Consider the following 17480-nt stretch of genomic DNA (forward strand, 5'->3'; position numbering starts at 1 on the left):
TTTTTATTTATTATTTTCTCCCAAAGCCTGTGTCCTGTCCGGACACTGCACCTGTACTTGCTTTTTGTTCCAAAGGTAAGAGTATTCTGGCACCTTTCCAGTATCTAAAATATAACTCTCCTTGAGAATCTGCTACACAGGGTGATAAAATAAAATCTTATTTTACTTTCCCACCTTTCAGATGCTGTCCCACACAGTCCTCAGTCCTGGTGTACCTCTTAGTTGTGGCTAGGTTGAGATGCACTTGGTAGCACTTTGCTAAATGAAAAGTCCCACTAATTTGGACAGAAAGGGTATTTGTCAAGGTGTGGATCTGAAAGAGCCATGGAAAAGACCATTTATAAATAGGGGAGAGCAATTAAGCAACTCAGACAATCTGTGTCTCCTTATGTCTGTGCAGAGTGTGTGCTTTGAGCAGTGTCCTCGGGTGTTATGGAATGCCTGGGGAAGGTCACTATGACATCCCTTCCCATGAAGGGTGAAATGTCACAGCCACGTTTGTGGTTGGAGCGGGGCAGGTGGGTTGTGGAGGTGCCCGGTCTTTCTGCTCAAATTCCTCCTCTGGAGATTACTTAACTTGTATGACTTGCCCTTTCTGTGCCTGTACCCGAAAGTTGTGTTCAGATGCTGAAATTTCCGCGGGATATAACCCCCTTGTGGCAGACAGGGGAGCTCAAAGAGGTCACCAGGGTAGTGGGCAAAGGTGAGGCAGACAGGCAGTGCCTCCGTGGGGAGCAGGCATAGGGAGCAGCGGGGTGGGCTGCTCAGCTGAGGGTCAGTGTTTGATGGGGAATTGGCAGCCCTGAGGTAGAAAACAAGAAGGAGAGTGTGTGGGTAGGTGTTGGAAGAGGAGGAAGAGGGGAAGGAGTGGGGGCACATGCTAGAAGGGAAGGTGTGTGACAGAGAGGCGGCCAGGCAGGGGTGCAACGAGAGCTGAAGAGCCCTGACAGGGGGAGCGAGCCCAGGCAGGTTCGTGGCAGGGAAGTGGCTCGGGGTAAGGCGAGGAGCGAGGGCGTGCGGAGGGCAGGCAGTATTTAGCAGGGGAAGTGGGCAGGTGACCGTGCAAGGTGTTTTAGGCAGGTGGGTGTTCCCGAGGAAGTGGGCGCGGGGCCGGAGGAGGGGACGCGGGCACGGGCTGCGAGGGGCTGCCCCGGGGGCGGGAGGCGGCCCCGCCCGGGCCCTGGGGCAGCCCAGGGGCCGCGGTTCCCGGCAGGGCAGCGAGGGGCGGGCGGCTGCCGCTCCGATAAAGCGGCGGGCGGCGGGCGGCGCGGGCAGAGCGCAGCGGCTGCGGCGGCAGAGATGGGGATGCTCAGCCTGCCCGGCTTTCTGTCCTGCGGGAAGAAGAAGGTGAGGCGGCGAGGGAGGCTGGCCGGAGGCTCCCGGGCAGGTGGGGTGCGGAGGCACCTGGGCAGGTGTGCGAGAATGTAGGCGAGTGTGGCTGCACCCGGGCAGGTGGGTTGTGGAGGTGCCCCGGTGGGCATAGCGGCACTCGGGCAAGCAGGGCGCAGGTACGTCGGCAGCTGAGGGCAGGTATGAAGTTGTCTGGGCAGGCGAGATCCGAATAGGTAGTGGAAGGTAAAGTGGGATGAGTTCCTTGGCAGATGTGCAAGGCACTAGGACAGGTGTTTTTTAAAGGGGGCATACAGGTACGTGCTGATGTGAACATCTGAACAAGTATGGGGGCATCTGCAGGGGCAGAATACAGGAGTCTCCTGGAGCTGATAGCACAAAGGAGTAAGGCAGGAGTAAGGCAAAATTGTGGAGGTGTTTGGGCTCTCTGGTGGCACCCTCTCTCACAGGTCTGTGCTGTCCTGCCAGGGGCCAGGTGGAGTGGCAGCCAAAAAACTGACTCTGCCCGTCCTGTCTGGCTGGTCAGCTATCCCAAGGTGCGTCTCTGGACAGAGAAATGATGATATGATTGCCCTTCTTGCCTGGTGGGTGTCACAAGCCTTCCCTCTTCTCTTCAAAGGACTTCAGTTTGTCATATGAAGGAGATCCCAGCTGCACCGATGAGAATGCGGAGCGTGGCAACTGGGCAAACAAAAGCGAATACCTGCTGTCCTTGGTGGGCTATGCCGTGGGCCTGGGCAACGTCTGGCGCTTTCCCTACCTCGCCTACCAGAATGGAGGAGGTACCTGTGCTGAACAGCAGGGTCACAGGGTGGGCACACCTTGCCGTCCGCAGGACAGAGGAGGGCCAGGTCCAAGGGCCAGCTCCGAGGCTGGGCATGTTCTGTCAAAGCTGGATGTGAGCTCCATCACCCTGGGAACTGGGATAGAGCCTGCTCATGGGAAAGGGCACTAAGAGGCACCTGTGTGCTTTTTGGGTACCAGCTGAGAAGGGAAATAGTAGTTAGTTTGAGTTGCAAATTTCTACCTGAGAATTCCATCTTCGGAATTACTCATAAACAACATGTACCTTTTTGTCCATGTGCCAATATCTTCTACTTGTCTAAATAGCTGCTCTCCCTCCCCAGTGCTTACCCTCTGGTAAGTTTATGTTATATACCATACCTGGCATGTTTATGGAGAACAGTGGAATCCCCTCTGCACCTTTGTTTTTCCATGCAAACAGTCTAAGCTGGAATAATTATCTCAGCTCAATAATTACCCAGATCAAACACTTGGGAAGTGTGAGACAGAGAGAGCCTCTACCTGCTTACACAATGAACTAGTGGCTAAGCCAAGCAGAGGCACTGGTTTCCTTGGATTGTATTCCAGAGCTTTATCTATTTGCCAAGCTACCCCTGGTAATTAAAGGCTGTGTAAGTAGTAACTGCAGAGAACTTGCTTATATGTACCTATTTGCTCTGCCTAACTGTTGTTGAAGTAAAATTCTGGGTTGTAAAGGCAGTACAGCCCACACAGCTGCACATGGAACATAAGGAGGCATTCCCAGTACAGAATTTTTATTGGAGTGAGATGGGCTGGTTTGCATTACTTGAAGTTTTGTTGAAGAAAATTGTGAAAACAAAATAAGTTGTGACGTCAGCCCTTGGACTAGATCTTTTTTTTTCATCTGCTGCAGCAGAGACTTTGCATTTAAAGCATATTTGTGCTGTTGCTTGCATCCTTTTCTGTGCTTCTTGCCCATGATTGATAAAGACAACTGTTACATCCTTGTTTTGAAACAGAGGAGTAATCCAGTTAATTCTGTGGGACAATTTACTTCCTGAAATTACATCAGGTATTTGCAGTTCCTTGCAGAACTGGGTCCTTGATTGCTTTAAATTCACTGAGAGTGATGAGGACAGATTCCTGCAGGGCTATCGTGTCGTGTTTATGAAACTCGTGCTCTCGCTTTCCCTGTCTTCTGTGCACACACAAAGAAGTGCCAGTCCCTTTCACAGAACAAGGTGCTCACTGATATCAGGTTAACATGCTCTTTTAAATGGACTTGAACAAGAGCCATCCTGAGATGTTGTTTGACACAGGACTCAGCCAACCATAGAAAATAATCTTCATGCTTTGATGTCCAGTAACTGCTTAACAGGCAGTTGCAAAACACAGCTGAGCACACACAGGAATGGTTCTGTTCTTCTTTAAATTAAAAGTTGGAAGATTAAATAGAAAGGAGCAGGAGTGAAAGGAGGAGTATAAAATGTCATAAAACTGTGGTGAATGCTGAAAGATGCATTGTTTTCTCTGTGTGTGTGATTATGCTTTTCCCCCCATTTTTTATCTCCTCTCAGGTGCTTTTCTAATCCCCTACACCATCATGCTGGCGTTAGCTGGCTTGCCCTTATTTTTCATGGAATGTTCCCTTGGGCAGTTTGCCAGTCTAGGGCCAGTTTCCGCCTGGAGAATGCTACCATTGTTTCAAGGTTGGTTTTCTTATCTTTCCTTTTATTCTAATAATAAACTGTTGTGAATTAATGATTTCTTAATGAAGTTACTAATTCTGAGACACCGATATCTGTGTTGTGACTATTCCCAATGTTACAGGGTCAGTGTTCTGCACCCAGGTATATACTTCCTCATTATTCAGTTAATAAACAGATGCTGAGTAAAGATTCCCCCAAAAAGGGTCTTGGTTATGAAAGGTTTTATCAGAGATTCTTGTGCTCAGCAGCACATCACTCTCACTCCAGCTGTCCAGGCAGAAGGAAATATCTCTGTTTTGCTGTGTGAGGGAAAAACTCAGTAAAACAACTGGTGTAATGTGTGCAACAGGTTGAAACTAAACTTCAGAAATTGACTTTATCACTGGTTTTTTATGCTTCACATCCAGTGTAGCTTGCAAGGCAATTGTGTGTTGGATGGGTTAATTCTGCATTTGGCTGCCAGTGTGGGCACAGGCACACTGGTCTGGGTGCTCTGTGCAATATTGTGCACAATCACCCAGCAGCTGCCTTGGGAGTCATCTGCTGGTGAGATAAAATAGCCTAGACTCTGGCTTTGTAAAGTGGGGTGCTTCTTGAGATAAGAGAAACCGTTGCATGCTGTAGTGGTAGTTTGAGTTTGTAGTGAGGGTTTGTATTTCAAACACTCTCATAGGGAGATTTGTTTGGAAACAATTAACCACGTGCTTTACTCATGCCTGTCCATCCTGGCCCTGTACCATGGGTGTAAAGGACTCTGCAATGATTTTGCTTGTCTTAATCTACCAGAGGAGTTAACGTAGGAACGAGGAAGTTTCCTTCTGATGCAACAAGAATTTGCTTGTCAACTACAGAAACTGGCTGCCCCAACATTTACTTTTTTTGCCAGTCTCTGTTCTGCTGCACAAGAAACTTCCATGAAAGCAGTGTGTCTATCTTAAAGCAAAAGGTTTTAAACACAGCATATATTTTATATATCTGTAAAGAGAGAAACTTTATATATCGTTTCTAAGATGACCGGTACAGTTTGTCAGGCTTTTCCAAACTCACAGAACAAAACTGATTTTAACAAGGGGGAGAACAGTAATATTTACAAGATTTACTATAGTTTAAAGCATTCATTACAGTGGAATCTTTAAAACGGCTTGGCCAGTCCTAGTACAGTTTGTTTTATTTTACTAAATTTCCCTCTGAATGGGGAGAGAACAAAATACTGAATTTCTCCTTTAGACTTTGTAAATAGTCCATTTTTCTATGGGCCTGATTCAAATTCTGTTTCAAAAGCATGTTTGAGATGGTCAGTTTGGATCATATCCATCATTTAATGGGTTTAAAATGTCGCTGTTTGTTTGCTGTTAAAAAATATTTTAAAACCAAACAAAAACCAACTTCAACTTCTTCCCAAGTAGCCTTTTAAAAGTCAAGTGAAGGCTATTTGTTTTGGCGGGAGGAGGGGTTTTGCAACCCGAGTTTGAGGTGGTTAAGATATTTTGTGTTTCTCTTTCCTAGGAGTGGGCATCACAATGGTCGTCCTCTCAACACTTGTGACTATCTACTACAATGTTATCATTGCTTATGCACTCTACTATTTATTTGCCTCATTTCAAAAAGTGCTGCCGTGGTCAGAATGCTTTTCCTGGGCAGATGAACTCTGCAGCAAGACACGAATAGGTACCATACTTTCCAGACAGAGTTTAATATTATTGTTTTTGGTAATTGGGCTGCTTTCTGGGTGAAAGTACAGGATCAAGACAGCTACCCATGGCTTCAAAAGTCCTTCCTGGAGTTTTGCATCTGAACATAGAGGAGTGATGCTTATCCACTTTGCCACCAGTTCTGGATGCTTGGGAAATCTATAGAGAACTGGGCTGAAATCACTTTGTTGGATCCTTTTTTTTTTTTCCCTTTTAAACCTCAGCTTTTTTCTAGTACATACATTTCCAATCACTTGAAATACTGCATTCCCATTTCATCAGGCTTTGTGGCAAAAAATACCTTCCATGAGACAAACTACTGCAGTAGTTTTTATCGAGGTCTTTTCATTACTCCTTGCCTCCTCTGTGGCTATGGTAATCCTGGGCACCACTGAGGCGCTGGTTTCACTCTTCATTAACTCTTCAGAATGTATCTCCACACCATTGCTGTGTTTCACAGCACATGTAGGGCCTAAACACTTATCTCACCAGTTTCTGTATCAGACCAGTTTAAGGCAAAAGGTGAAGTTGGTGAGGTAATTACCAGTTAGCAGCTGGAAATGTGCTTGCCTGGTAACCAGTGATTATTGAAATAACAAGGACAAGATGAGGATGGATTATATTGTTTACAGTATTAATGTAAATATGTCTCAACCATATATCTGAAAATATCTTCTAAGAGGCCTTATGTAACAAAAAGTTGATGACTATTTATTGGCAAAACAAAAAAGATTTCAGCACCTAATTTGTAAGTTTTGGGGGAACACAAAACTGAACTGAAGAAGCTGTCCTGAAATAGGCTTCAACAAGAATTTCCAGTAAATGCTGATACATATGCTGATAAAGTGTTTTTTATTGTATGTTCTGGCAAAAAATTCCCAACCCTAGTTTCCATTCCTCCAACTCTGCTCCAAGGAAAATATTTAAAGTGTTCTGACAAGCCCTCTGCCACAATAAAATGAATATCAGATACCAGATGATCCATGTGTCACCTTGGTTCGGGACAAAGGTTTTCACAGAGTAACCAAGGCTACAATTTTAACTATGCTCTGATTTGATTTTTATAAGTATTCTTGAGGATAAGTAAAACGTGGTGAGCACACCAGATTCTTGGTGTTTTGATTTACAGTCAAGTAGCGAAATCACAGCTGCAAGTGACATTTCAGGTTTGTTTCCAAATATTGTTAGCAGGCAAACTGAAGCTGTAATTGCTTAGGAAACACATCTGCTGTATCGGTCTGATTTTTTTAATAATAGTCATCCCAGTATTAATAATTAATTTTTCTTGATTTCAGTAAATGACTGCAACACAACCTTCCATGGGGATATCATTCGTGCAAACTACTCATTTGTCACGGCCAACAATCTCACATGTATAAATGGCACCATAAGCTACAAACCAGTGCAATTTCCCAGTGAGCAATACTGGAAGTAAGTAAATACTTTAAAGAAATTACTGAAAAAATACCTTTTTATGCATTGTGGTTTTGGATGTACCTTTTATTTTTGTCTTATCTTGCAGTCCAGAAAAAATATTGTCAAGGGACATGGGCATGCAAATCTCTAGAGAGGGGACTTAAAATTTAATTGATAAGTTTTGCTTTTTTAAGAGAAATTATGTATAGAAAGAGAAGCAAGTGAGTCAACCTTTAACCAATTGAAAAATACTCCCATTTATAGCAGTCTTCTTCTCTGGAGTCCTGGTAGGCACTACTTGGCATCTTTATACATAGCATATACTTTTCTTTTTCTCAGGAGTTACTGTGTGAAATATATTCACCTTATTCTGAATCTGGGCCTGTTTTAAAATTGCCATTTCTTTATTGCCCCATGGTCTCAATTTGCCTCGTGTTCACTGGGTTCCTGGAAACTGATTCTTTTGGGCTCTTCTTTTCCTGTCAGAATTTCATGATTAACATAGAATATCTTAGGTGGGTCTTACAGGAGATGTATGGAGAGATGAGAGCTGGTAGGCTTCAAAAAGAAGGAAAAATTGCAGTTAAATACACAGTTTCTCATTGCCAATCATGCAATTCTAACTGCACGCTCTTGGAAGAGGCTGCAGAGTCTTGTAATAGCCTCACACAGCAGCTCATTTTTTCTGGAGAAGTAGCTGAAGAGGAGTGTGTGAGGTTTGTGTGCTGCTGCCATCCCCTCCTCACGGGAGCATCGTGTGCTTTCAGCAAAGTGGCTCTGCAGCGCTCGAGTGGGCTGGACGAGACCGGCAGGATCGTCTGGTACCTGGCTCTCTGCCTCCTCCTCGCCTGGATAATTGTTGCAGCTGCCCTGTATAAAGGAATCAAATCTTCTGGAAAGGTATGTTAGGAAGACCAAGGAGATGACTTTTGGCCTGATTCTGCCCTCCCAATGTCAGTTGGACCCAGGGAAGTTTAGCACAAGGCAGGATGCAGTCCTAACACACCCCCCTCTGCTGGGCTCAGCATTTGGCTTCCCTCCTGCTCCTCAGCTGCATAACTGTTACATAAAATATGAGTAAGGTGCTGATTACACAGCCATTACTTCACTCTTGGGCCTCCACTCCACTGGGCTGCCCTGTATTTTGGAATCTTGCTGTTGTGCCAGTGATTCCAGCTGAGTTTTAGCCGTTGCCTGGGCTGTGTGATGGAAGCGTGTGCGTGATGGCACACATGGGCACACGCCCTGGGAACACCCGGTGATTATTTTGTACTTCCAGTCTGGTTGAGATGGTTGGACCATACAGGTCAGGTGCTGTGAACAGGTGTGTGTGTGCAGGTTTCTGGCAGATTGTGAAATGTTGTTTGTTCCCAAGAGTTGAGATTAGTTGTAGGGACAAGGTACTTAGATACTTGTTTTCAGAATCTGTCTCTGCTGAGCTCCCATTTCCACAAGCTGCAGCATGGTTTTCTGGAGTTTTTCTTGGGCTAGGCTGACTTCAGGCAGGCTGAACTTCATCCTTCCTCACCTGAGACCCTTTTCTTGGTTTTGTTTCTTCCTCCTCATACTCATTTCTCACCTTTGTGTTGCATCTCCATCATTTACATCTTCAGTCTCAGTTGCCTTTGCTCTTTTGTTCACCTTCTCTGCACAGATGTTTTTTCCCCCCTGTTCCTTCTGTCATTGTGCCTTTCTTTGGTTCCTTGCTGCCTCCTTTCCTCCGCTCAGTGTGATGTCTCCTCCTGTTTTGATTTCTATTTGGAGCTTTCTGTCCTTGTTTCAGTGCTTTGGGTTGGAGTGTCTGTTCTTTCCCAGCCTCAATTATTTGGCTGCATGGCTCTTCTTAATCTCATGTTCTTTGGGTTCCTGGCAGTTGCTCTTTCTGTTGTAATTTTTTTTCTGGCACAAAGACAATTTTCTTTGGAGAGTAAGGTGAGACTTGGAAGAATCTAGCTGGGCAGGAGCAAGACAGATGAAAGGCAGAGAGAATTGTTCTAGGCAAGCATGAAGGAAGTCTTTGGAAATGTCAGACTCACCACACAATGGCACAATGCTCTGGCTTGGTGGAGCCAACAGTCCTGGGTCAATTACCTGTCTGAATAACACTGAAACTAAGACTCAAGAAACCAGAGTATTGTTGAACATAGCCTGTGTGACAATAACTGTACTACTGGCCTTGGTCCCATTGTGCTAGTACAACAGAATAGAACTGTGTCTGAGAGAACCTAAAAGTCCTTTCTCCAGCAAAGAAAGCTTCCAGAGCAGTGACTTTTAAAAATAATTTTTGTTTTGGTTTTTTTTGAGGGATGGTCGGGGGGAGTAGCAGGGAGCTCATCAGGAGATAATTCCACCCTGGTCGCCTAGTTTTTCCTGGCTTTCAGCTTGCACTTGCTAGAAGCACTGCCTAGCAAGAGATGTCTGAGCTAGCTGAATCCAGACCTACAGCAGTAAATCATGCCAGAAAAATGTATTTCTGAAACTGGTCAAGTGCTATCTCAAAAGTGGATGTGTGGCTTGGGCCTTCTGCTTCTGCTGGAATGCAGCTCCAGAACCGGCTAAGCCAGACGGTTTGGTGGTTGGCATGTGTTCATTTCTCTGGTTGCCTGTTTTTCTTTTGTACCAGCAGACCTTAGCCTAAAGCCTGTCCAGTCTTCCTACATGAAGGTCTGTGGATCCCCTCACACCTAATGTGTGTCCCTGCCATCTTTCTGCAGGTTGTCTACTTTACTGCACTCTTCCCATATGTCATCCTGCTCATCCTGCTGGTGCGAGGTGCCACCCTGGAAGGTGCTTTGGATGGCATAGAGTTCTACATTGGGAAGGAGTCCAACATCACCAAGCTGATGGAGGCAGAGGTGAGAGGAAGTTCAGCCCCAGAAGTGTGACACACTTTTCTGGTTATGTGGCTTTCTTCTTTTTTATCCAGTCAGGTACTTCAGGTCCTGCCCTGTGTTTTGTATCAGCAGCTGGTTGTGTAAAAAGTCCAAGCCCCTATTCCAGCTACTCTCAAATTGAAAGGCAGTCACCTCCTTCCCCCTCCCTGCCACACCAGTGATGAGAACTGTTCTATTGCTTCTAAACAGTTCTTGCGGATCATGCTGGAGTTTAATCTTAGCAAGATCTGCTGACAAAGCTCTTGCTGATAATTTTAAAGGACTTTATCATAAGGCTGAAGGGATCCCTGAGTTTGAAATTCAGGCCATGCCTTGCCTGGGAAATTACCTTGGGTAATTAGGTGGACCAGGAAGGGCACCTCATGCAAAGAAAGCCAGAACCTTCTTTGTTCTGGCTTATGCCAATATTATTGCAGTTTTATCAAAAGCAACCATTAGGTGTGATATTTATTTGTGGTATTTATGAGAGTGCTTGGCACTAGCTGAGGGGCTACATCAGAGGCAGGAGTGGTTTGTTTGGGTCACACAAGTGAGAGGGTACATGGAAGTTCTCACTCCTGCAGCCAGTCCTGGTTGTCCTTATTTATTGTCTCTGTGCCAAGATTCATATCTCAGCAATTCACCTATGTGAACAAATCTAATCTTTTCTTCAGGGTTAGCCCACTACAATTTAAGTATTTGGCAACATACTTGGGATGTGACCTTTAGACACCATAGAGATACTGTGTGATTGAGACTGCAAGGTCACCAGCATGCTATATTCTATCCTCCCTAAAATTCATATGAAATAGAATTAGATACACAGGCCAAATGAAAAAAAATACCCTTGAGCTTCAATGGTGGACAGACTTCAATGTTTATGATAAATACTATAAGTAATACAGCAATTCTCATGTTCTTTTTTTTTTTTTTTTTTGGCAGGTTTGGAAAGATGCAGCCACCCAGATATTTTTCTCCCTGTCTACAGCATGGGGCGGGCTTGTTGCTTTGTCTTCATACAACAAGTTCCACAACAACTGCTACGCAGATGCCATTCTAGTTTGTGTGACCAACTGTGCCACCAGTGTATTTGCTGGGTTTGCAATATTCTCCATCCTGGGACATATGGCATTTGTGTCTCAGAGGCCTGTCTCAGAGGTGGTGGACTCAGGTAGGCTGATGGTCACACTGTTGGTATTGGGACTTGCGTTGGCCAAGGCACCACAATAACATCCTTCTCTCCACTACTTTCCAGGGTTTGACCTGGCCTTTGTAGCCTACCCAGAGGCTCTCTCCCAGTTACCAGTTTCTCCTCTGTGGTCCTCCTTGTTTTTCTTCATGCTTGTGCTTTTGGGCCTTGACTCCCAGTTTGCCATTGTAGGTAAGTGGGGTTTTAAGTGACTCATGTCTTTTCAAATGACCATTGCCTTTCTTAATTATCCTGCTCAAGCTCACTTCTTCTTCCTTTACAGAAACACTTACAACCACCATTCAAGATATAAATCCCAGCATAATGAAAAAATTAAGAGGACCTATAACCCTGGGTGTATGTGCAGTATTGTTTTTACTTGGGCTTATCTGTGTTACTCAGGTAAGAAATTAAATTTTTTTGGTAGTGAGTTTAGTTATGCTGCAAGTGATGAACTCAAATCAAAATACCCTTTCCAACTGTTGCTGTCTTTGTGGATAAATCTTAGAGACCCTTGAATTTTGACAGCGTGCCTGAACACACAAGCAAGCAATTCCCAGGGAAAGCTTGAAGAACCTAAGGTTTTCTGCGATTATTGAACTGAGACATGCTTTTAAATAGAAGGCTTTTGCAGAGCCTGTGAATGATCAGCCTGATTTATGGTTCCTCGGTTCAGGAATTTATTTGTGTAATCACAAGTATATGCATAGAACATGTCCGCAGCACAGTGGGTACTGCTAATAAATGCTGATGGGATCTTTTTGTTCAGAACTCACTACCAAGGAGGACAGGAATTAAGGAATGGCCTAGCCATGTAATAAAAACCCACTAGCTCGTGAGCATTTGTAGATTGCATGGTTACTTCTCCTGCATATGTATACTTATATAAATAGATACACAGAAAAGAAATTTTAAGTATACTGTGTAAAATTTCTTGAGGCAATTGCTTTTAAGGGCATAAAGGTTCACTGCTATTACTCCATCTAGAAATGCAGATTTATGTGTGTAATTAGACTGAGAATGTGAAGGAGGTAATTGTGGTGAGTAGACATTTGTATGGTCAAGAAAAGTACATAAGTCATTAAACAGGGTGGTGGGGAAGCTTGCAAGGGATTCAATCACAAGAGTGTGGAATGGCTCAGAGATTGTTTCCTGCTTTGTATCCTGCTATTGCATGCTGGTGTTCAAAGCTGTGGTTAACCCCATGGAGAAGTCAGGCATGTAGGAGGATTGAAGCCTCCCAGAACTGATAACTGGTATAGCTGTTGCTGTAATTCAGTATAAAAACTTCAGCCCCAAATTTATTCCTGTAAGCTCCAAATTTAAATCTTGCTCTCAGCTGCTTATATATGCTCTATATATGCATAGATCTTGGTTTTAGCATCTATAGTATTTTGTTAGATGTGCTTTTCAACTTTACATAGAGGGTTTAAAGAAAATAATATTCACAAATCTGTGCTTGACCTGGAGAACTGTGAACTTAAAAACTCAGAGTCATGATTAGTTAAATTGTCTTGAACAAATGCATTTTATTTGTATGTTACTACTCAAATTTTAACCTCTAATGTTTGTCCTGCAGGCAGGAATTTACTGGGTTAACCTAATAGATCACTTCTGTGCTGGATGGGGACTCCTCATTTCAGGTGCCCTGGAGATAATAGGCATCGTCTACATTTATGGTAAATTATTTGCATTGAAAATACATTAATTAAACTAAGCAATCCCAGGAGCAGTGTATATCATGGAGTCACAGTATGGTTTTGGGGTGGAAGGAACTTGAAAAATCATCCTGTTTCAAGCCCCTGTCATGGGCAGGGACACCTTCCAATAGACCAGGTTTCTCAAAGCCCCATCCAGCCTGGCCTTGAGCAGTGCCAGGGATATAAAATACTAATTATTAAAATAAAGAATTTATAAGTTAACCATCTGAATAATAATATGATTTTAAAAAACCCTTTAATGCAGAACTGGAGAAACTGTCCTTGATTATTGCTTTTCTTTGATCACTTTTGAGAAACCCCACCTGCAAGGGAGGTACCTGCTTTACAGTGAGTCCCATGATTGTCTTCCAACAGGAGGAAAAAGGTTCATTGAAGACATTGAAATGATGATTGGAAAGAAGAGCAATTCATTCTGGGTGTGGTGGAAAATATGCTGGTTTTTCGTCACTCCTGTGCTGTTAATAGTGAGTGCACATGACTGGATTGTATTAGTGTGACAGAATTTAGTAACTTAATATTGAAGAGGTTTCTTTGTGAAGATTCAGGGCTGACTGCCCAGGCTCTGTGCATAAAGATGGGGCATAGCTGTGCCAGTGAAGTGAACTATGGCCTGTCTCTGCTTTCTGATACACTGCCTCCTCTTTTGATCCACTCCAGGAGAGGCTGGGGCTTGAGATCAGTAACTAGAGAGCTGGGTCTACACTCCCAAGGACTAACACAGGGCAACTAGATCCTCTGCCTTGGCAGTTGGATTATCTTAATTTTAGACTGAGATTGGTTTGAAAACCTTTTGAGGGAAATCCCATTTTTGGGTCAGATTTTCTGCTGTTCTCCTGTCTAACTGAGACCTTTAAATGTCCTGTTGAATGTTTGGTTTTTGTTAAACCTTTACTTCCAATTGTGAGTGTAGATGGTTGGATTATGTTACTATGACAGAATTTATTAACATTCCCAATCCAGGAACAGTGGCAAGTCACTCTGGCCAGTACATTACCTGTAATCTGCCCAGACTATAGTTTAGAAAATGCTGCTTAAAACTATCAAATTTCTGAAGCAATATTTGCCAGTTTCTAATCTTAGATTCTTTCCTGTATTCCTGTAAATAATGGAATACAGGAATGCATAAAACATATAGAGAAGGGTACTGGGCTCAGCCAGCAATACATATATTATCCAACATAAGATTTAAAGAGAACCCAGAGATCAAGTCATGTTCAAACACAAATATACTTAGTGCATCTCAGCACTGGTGTCATTTTTCAGTCCTGGCCTTCAGTCTGAACACCAAATCCTGCACAACTGTTCTCATACTCAGAAAACAAGAGGGAACTGTGCAGAACTTGTAGACAACCCTTCTTTTTATTAAACCAACTTGGAAGCAGTGCAAATTCAATGTTGTTGGAAACCTGCTTTTCTCTTATTGTTTTTGCCATTTTTTCTAGGCTATTTTGGTCTGGTCTTTGACCACATTTTCAAATCCCACTTATGGCTCAGTGATATACCCAGCCTGGGGAAACATTCTTGGCTGGTGCATGATCATCTTCAGCATCATGTGGATTCCTATTGTTGCTATTGTAAAAATACTTAAAGCTGAAGGAAACCTTCTTGAGGTAAGTGCAAAAAACCCCACTGATATAGCCTCAAATCTGAATTTCTTTGGTATTATCAGGACCACCTGTGCTTTTTTCTCCAACACATCTACTACTTTGACATGTTTTTCAAATGGATTTTTAGACCAAAGCATTATCTCTGGTAGTTGCATCAAAGGTGCATCTACCCTACCATGTTCTGATAAAAAGATAAAGTCTAATTCTTTGGGAGTGCACACACACCATTTGAGAGAGATTTTTCATCAGTTCTGTTGCTATTCCAGCTTCTTTAAATTCTCTGAAGAATTTCTATTGCTTTCTATCCCCATATAATTTTCTGGAGTTTTGCCTCCCATTCCTCACAGAAGCAAGTGACAGATCTGAGATATTCTGCTCTTGGCAAGCTTTCCCAAACAGTTGTGTTGGTCACAGCTTTCCCTGTTCTTTGACCTCAGTGCCCAGAACCCACCAACCCCAAAGATACTCGGAACGATTTTAAACAACTTCGGCGATTCGCCATTTGTTGAGTTGCGGCGCATGTCTAGAGCTATAATTTTACTGAATTTTAAAAGAAGCCTGGACTAAAGGAAGACATTAAATGCCTGTTGGTTTTGCTTTGCAGCGCATTGCCAGCTGCTGCCGGCCTGCAGCAAACTGGGGCCCCTACCTGAAGCGTCACCGAGGGGAGCGGTACAGCCACATGGTGGACCCCAAGGACAAGGAGCACGAGATTCCCACTGTGTCTGCCATCGTATACAAGCGACGTTGAGATGGCTGTTTGGATGACTGTTTTTTAGTATATATATGTGGGTTTTGTTTTTTAATATTGGAAAGGTACTAGCAAAAAAAAAAAAAAAAGAAAAAAGGCAAATCAACAGCTCTGCCTCTTTAATATCCAGCCCCCAAATGAAAGTGATTTGTATTATTTATTTTTAGTGTTTTAGTCTTTGGGGAGGAACACATCAATTAGGCACTGAGATCTCACCAGGTGTGTAGGTTGAGAGGGCAGGATAATCCATTGCAGGCTCCCCAGGCTGCTGGACTGGGCATGATTAACCCCATCCAACTGGTATCCAGCTGGACTGCAGATCCAGGTGTGGGGGAGAGTAAAGATATTCTGGTGCTCCCAGCTGGAGCCCAAAGGTGCTCTGTGTGTGTGTGTGTGTGTGTGTGTGTGTGTATGCCCCGAGGTGCAGCTGCTGCCTTCTGCTGTGCTCTGCCACCCCAGGGGTGTGCAGTCAGCAGAGGGGAATGGTGTGCTGCTGCCTGGCACTGAGGCTCAGGGAACATGGATAATTCTTCTCTGTCTAAGCCTTGCTCAGTGTGAGCTGCTCAGGGTTTGATGTTGAGTATGCTCTGTGTGTGTGTTGTCTAAACAAATACATATATTGAGTGGCAAAAAATTGCCATCACAGGAAATAAGGTTTAAACGTGGTGAAAAGCAGGCTGCTTTCTATTTCTCATTATTCCCCTTGGGATCCCTAAAGAGCTATCTTCTCTGTCATGCCCTGTGCTCAGCCCTCATCTGTCTTTAATTGGAAAACCTCATGTTTCCATATTTTGTCATTAGGCTCTGCAGAATGGAAGCGTAACCATTGAATTCTGGTTTGTCTGCTCTCCTATTTTCATCAATGCTTTACCTATCAGGTTGTTTTCTGCTTCTTTCACTCAGATTTGGGTTTTGCCTTCCAAAGGAGACCCAAAGTGCTTTTCTAAAAGATTCAAACAGTGTTATGGTAGGGCCCAAAGAAGCAGAACTTAAAGGGAAGGTTACAACTTCGTTGTAGTGCTGTTATTCCAAAATTTGCTGAAATAATGAGATTAATGAAAAGTTATTAAGTTTGTAATGTATTTGGGAACACAGACTTGAGCATCGACATAGGCAGGAAGGGTTTGGGTGAAGAGAAACTGACTTGTAATACAAGTGAACCCAGGTAAAGGGGGGAAAAAAGACTGAGGAGAGAATTAATACATTTGGTGTGCTGAGGAACATCTCTCACTGTGATAATGGTTCCTGGGCAACAAAGCAGCAGGGTGTTCAGCTGTCACTTCCTCTCAGGGCTCTGTCACTTTTTCTGGACATGAAGGAGTGTGGATAGTGGCTTTCTTGCTCAAGCATCATACCTTGGTTTATGTTTTATACTGGGGGGGTTTTGTGTGGGTTTTTTTTCTTGTGACAAATCAACACTTTATGGTGAACAAAATGTGATTTCCCCCGTTTTTAATGATTTTGCAACTGGCAAATAAAATGTGATTTTCTGTTTTTAATGAGTTTGGACCTGGAAACTTTTAATTTTGTGTGTGGAGTTGGTGGCCACAAAAGCTTCTATGATCCTAAGCCTTTGAGAGCTTGAAGTGGAAAGATTCAGCCTCCAGGAAGTCTTGTCTTAGTGCAATAGTCTTGTTTTGAAGTGGGCTCAGAAAGTACAGGAAGTAATTAAATGGGAATTTATATAAAGGACTGTGGAGCTAGAGCCCGTACAAGAAGCTGGTGAAGAGGAGCCTCTTCCCGCACTCCAGCTGCTCAAGGATCATCTTTCAGCCAGAAAAGAGCTGTCAGTAGCCTGGAGAGGCTGGGAGCAGGAGGGGGCTCCATCTGCTGGAGCTGACAGCAGCTCTCACCTGGGAAGGGACGCACTGGGGGAAGGAGAGGGAAGTCAGTGAAGTAATGAGTGAGAGCAATGAGATGGTGGAGAAGGACATTGGACAAAACAGCTTTAGAAAGAATTCAGGAAAGGAGATGCTGCAGGCTCATACCAGCCATCTACTGCCCTTGCAAGAAACCCCTGCTGCTGCACACAGGGCTCACTTGGGTAGACTTAAAGCTCTAAGATTCATATTTGCAAACTTTAACATATTTACAAGAAAAAGAGCATTGTTGCCAAGAGAAATGCATTGAATTTTCTCTCTTGTGTGTCCCCTGCCAGACACAAACAGATTCACATTCAACACAGTTTGGATACAATTTCATCTGGACATCTCCCTGTATTGCACAATCTCTTGAGTTCCAGACTTTCATTATTTTCCTTCTAGCAATCAGGAAAGTAGAATTTCTTGGCAGGGTTTCTATATTCAAATAGAATTTAATTTCTATAATTAAAAAAATTATGGAAACCATGACTGGCTTTGCTACGGGCAGCCTGAGTTCCACAGGGTGAAACCAGCAGCAAGCACCAA

General features: G+C 43.7%; 1 protein-coding gene across 2 annotated transcripts; it reads left to right on the forward strand.

Moving 5' to 3' along the window:
• The first annotated feature begins 1299 nt into the window (after window positions 1-1299).
• On the forward strand, window positions 1300-15072 carry SLC6A14 (solute carrier family 6 member 14). Of its 2 annotated transcripts, XM_030967538.1 has the most exons (15): window positions 1300-1347; window positions 1800-1886; window positions 1970-2132; window positions 3693-3824; window positions 5331-5492; window positions 6811-6946; window positions 7699-7831; window positions 9646-9786; window positions 10747-10975; window positions 11060-11185; window positions 11277-11395; window positions 12573-12672; window positions 13069-13178; window positions 14157-14324; window positions 14926-15072. In XM_030967538.1, the coding sequence occupies exons 1-15, from the start codon at window positions 1300-1302 to the stop codon at window positions 15070-15072; spliced, it is 2001 nt and encodes a 666-aa protein (XP_030823398.1). The 2 variants fall into 2 exon arrangements, with proteins under 2 accessions (XP_030823398.1, XP_030823399.1); XM_030967539.1 differs by lacking the exon at window positions 1800-1886.
• The last annotated feature ends 2408 nt before the right edge of the window (window positions 15073-17480 follow it).

The sequence above is a fragment of the Camarhynchus parvulus genome, chromosome 4A (genome assembly GCF_901933205.1).
Source record: "Camarhynchus parvulus chromosome 4A, STF_HiC, whole genome shotgun sequence".
NCBI lineage: Eukaryota > Metazoa > Chordata > Aves > Passeriformes > Thraupidae > Camarhynchus > Camarhynchus parvulus.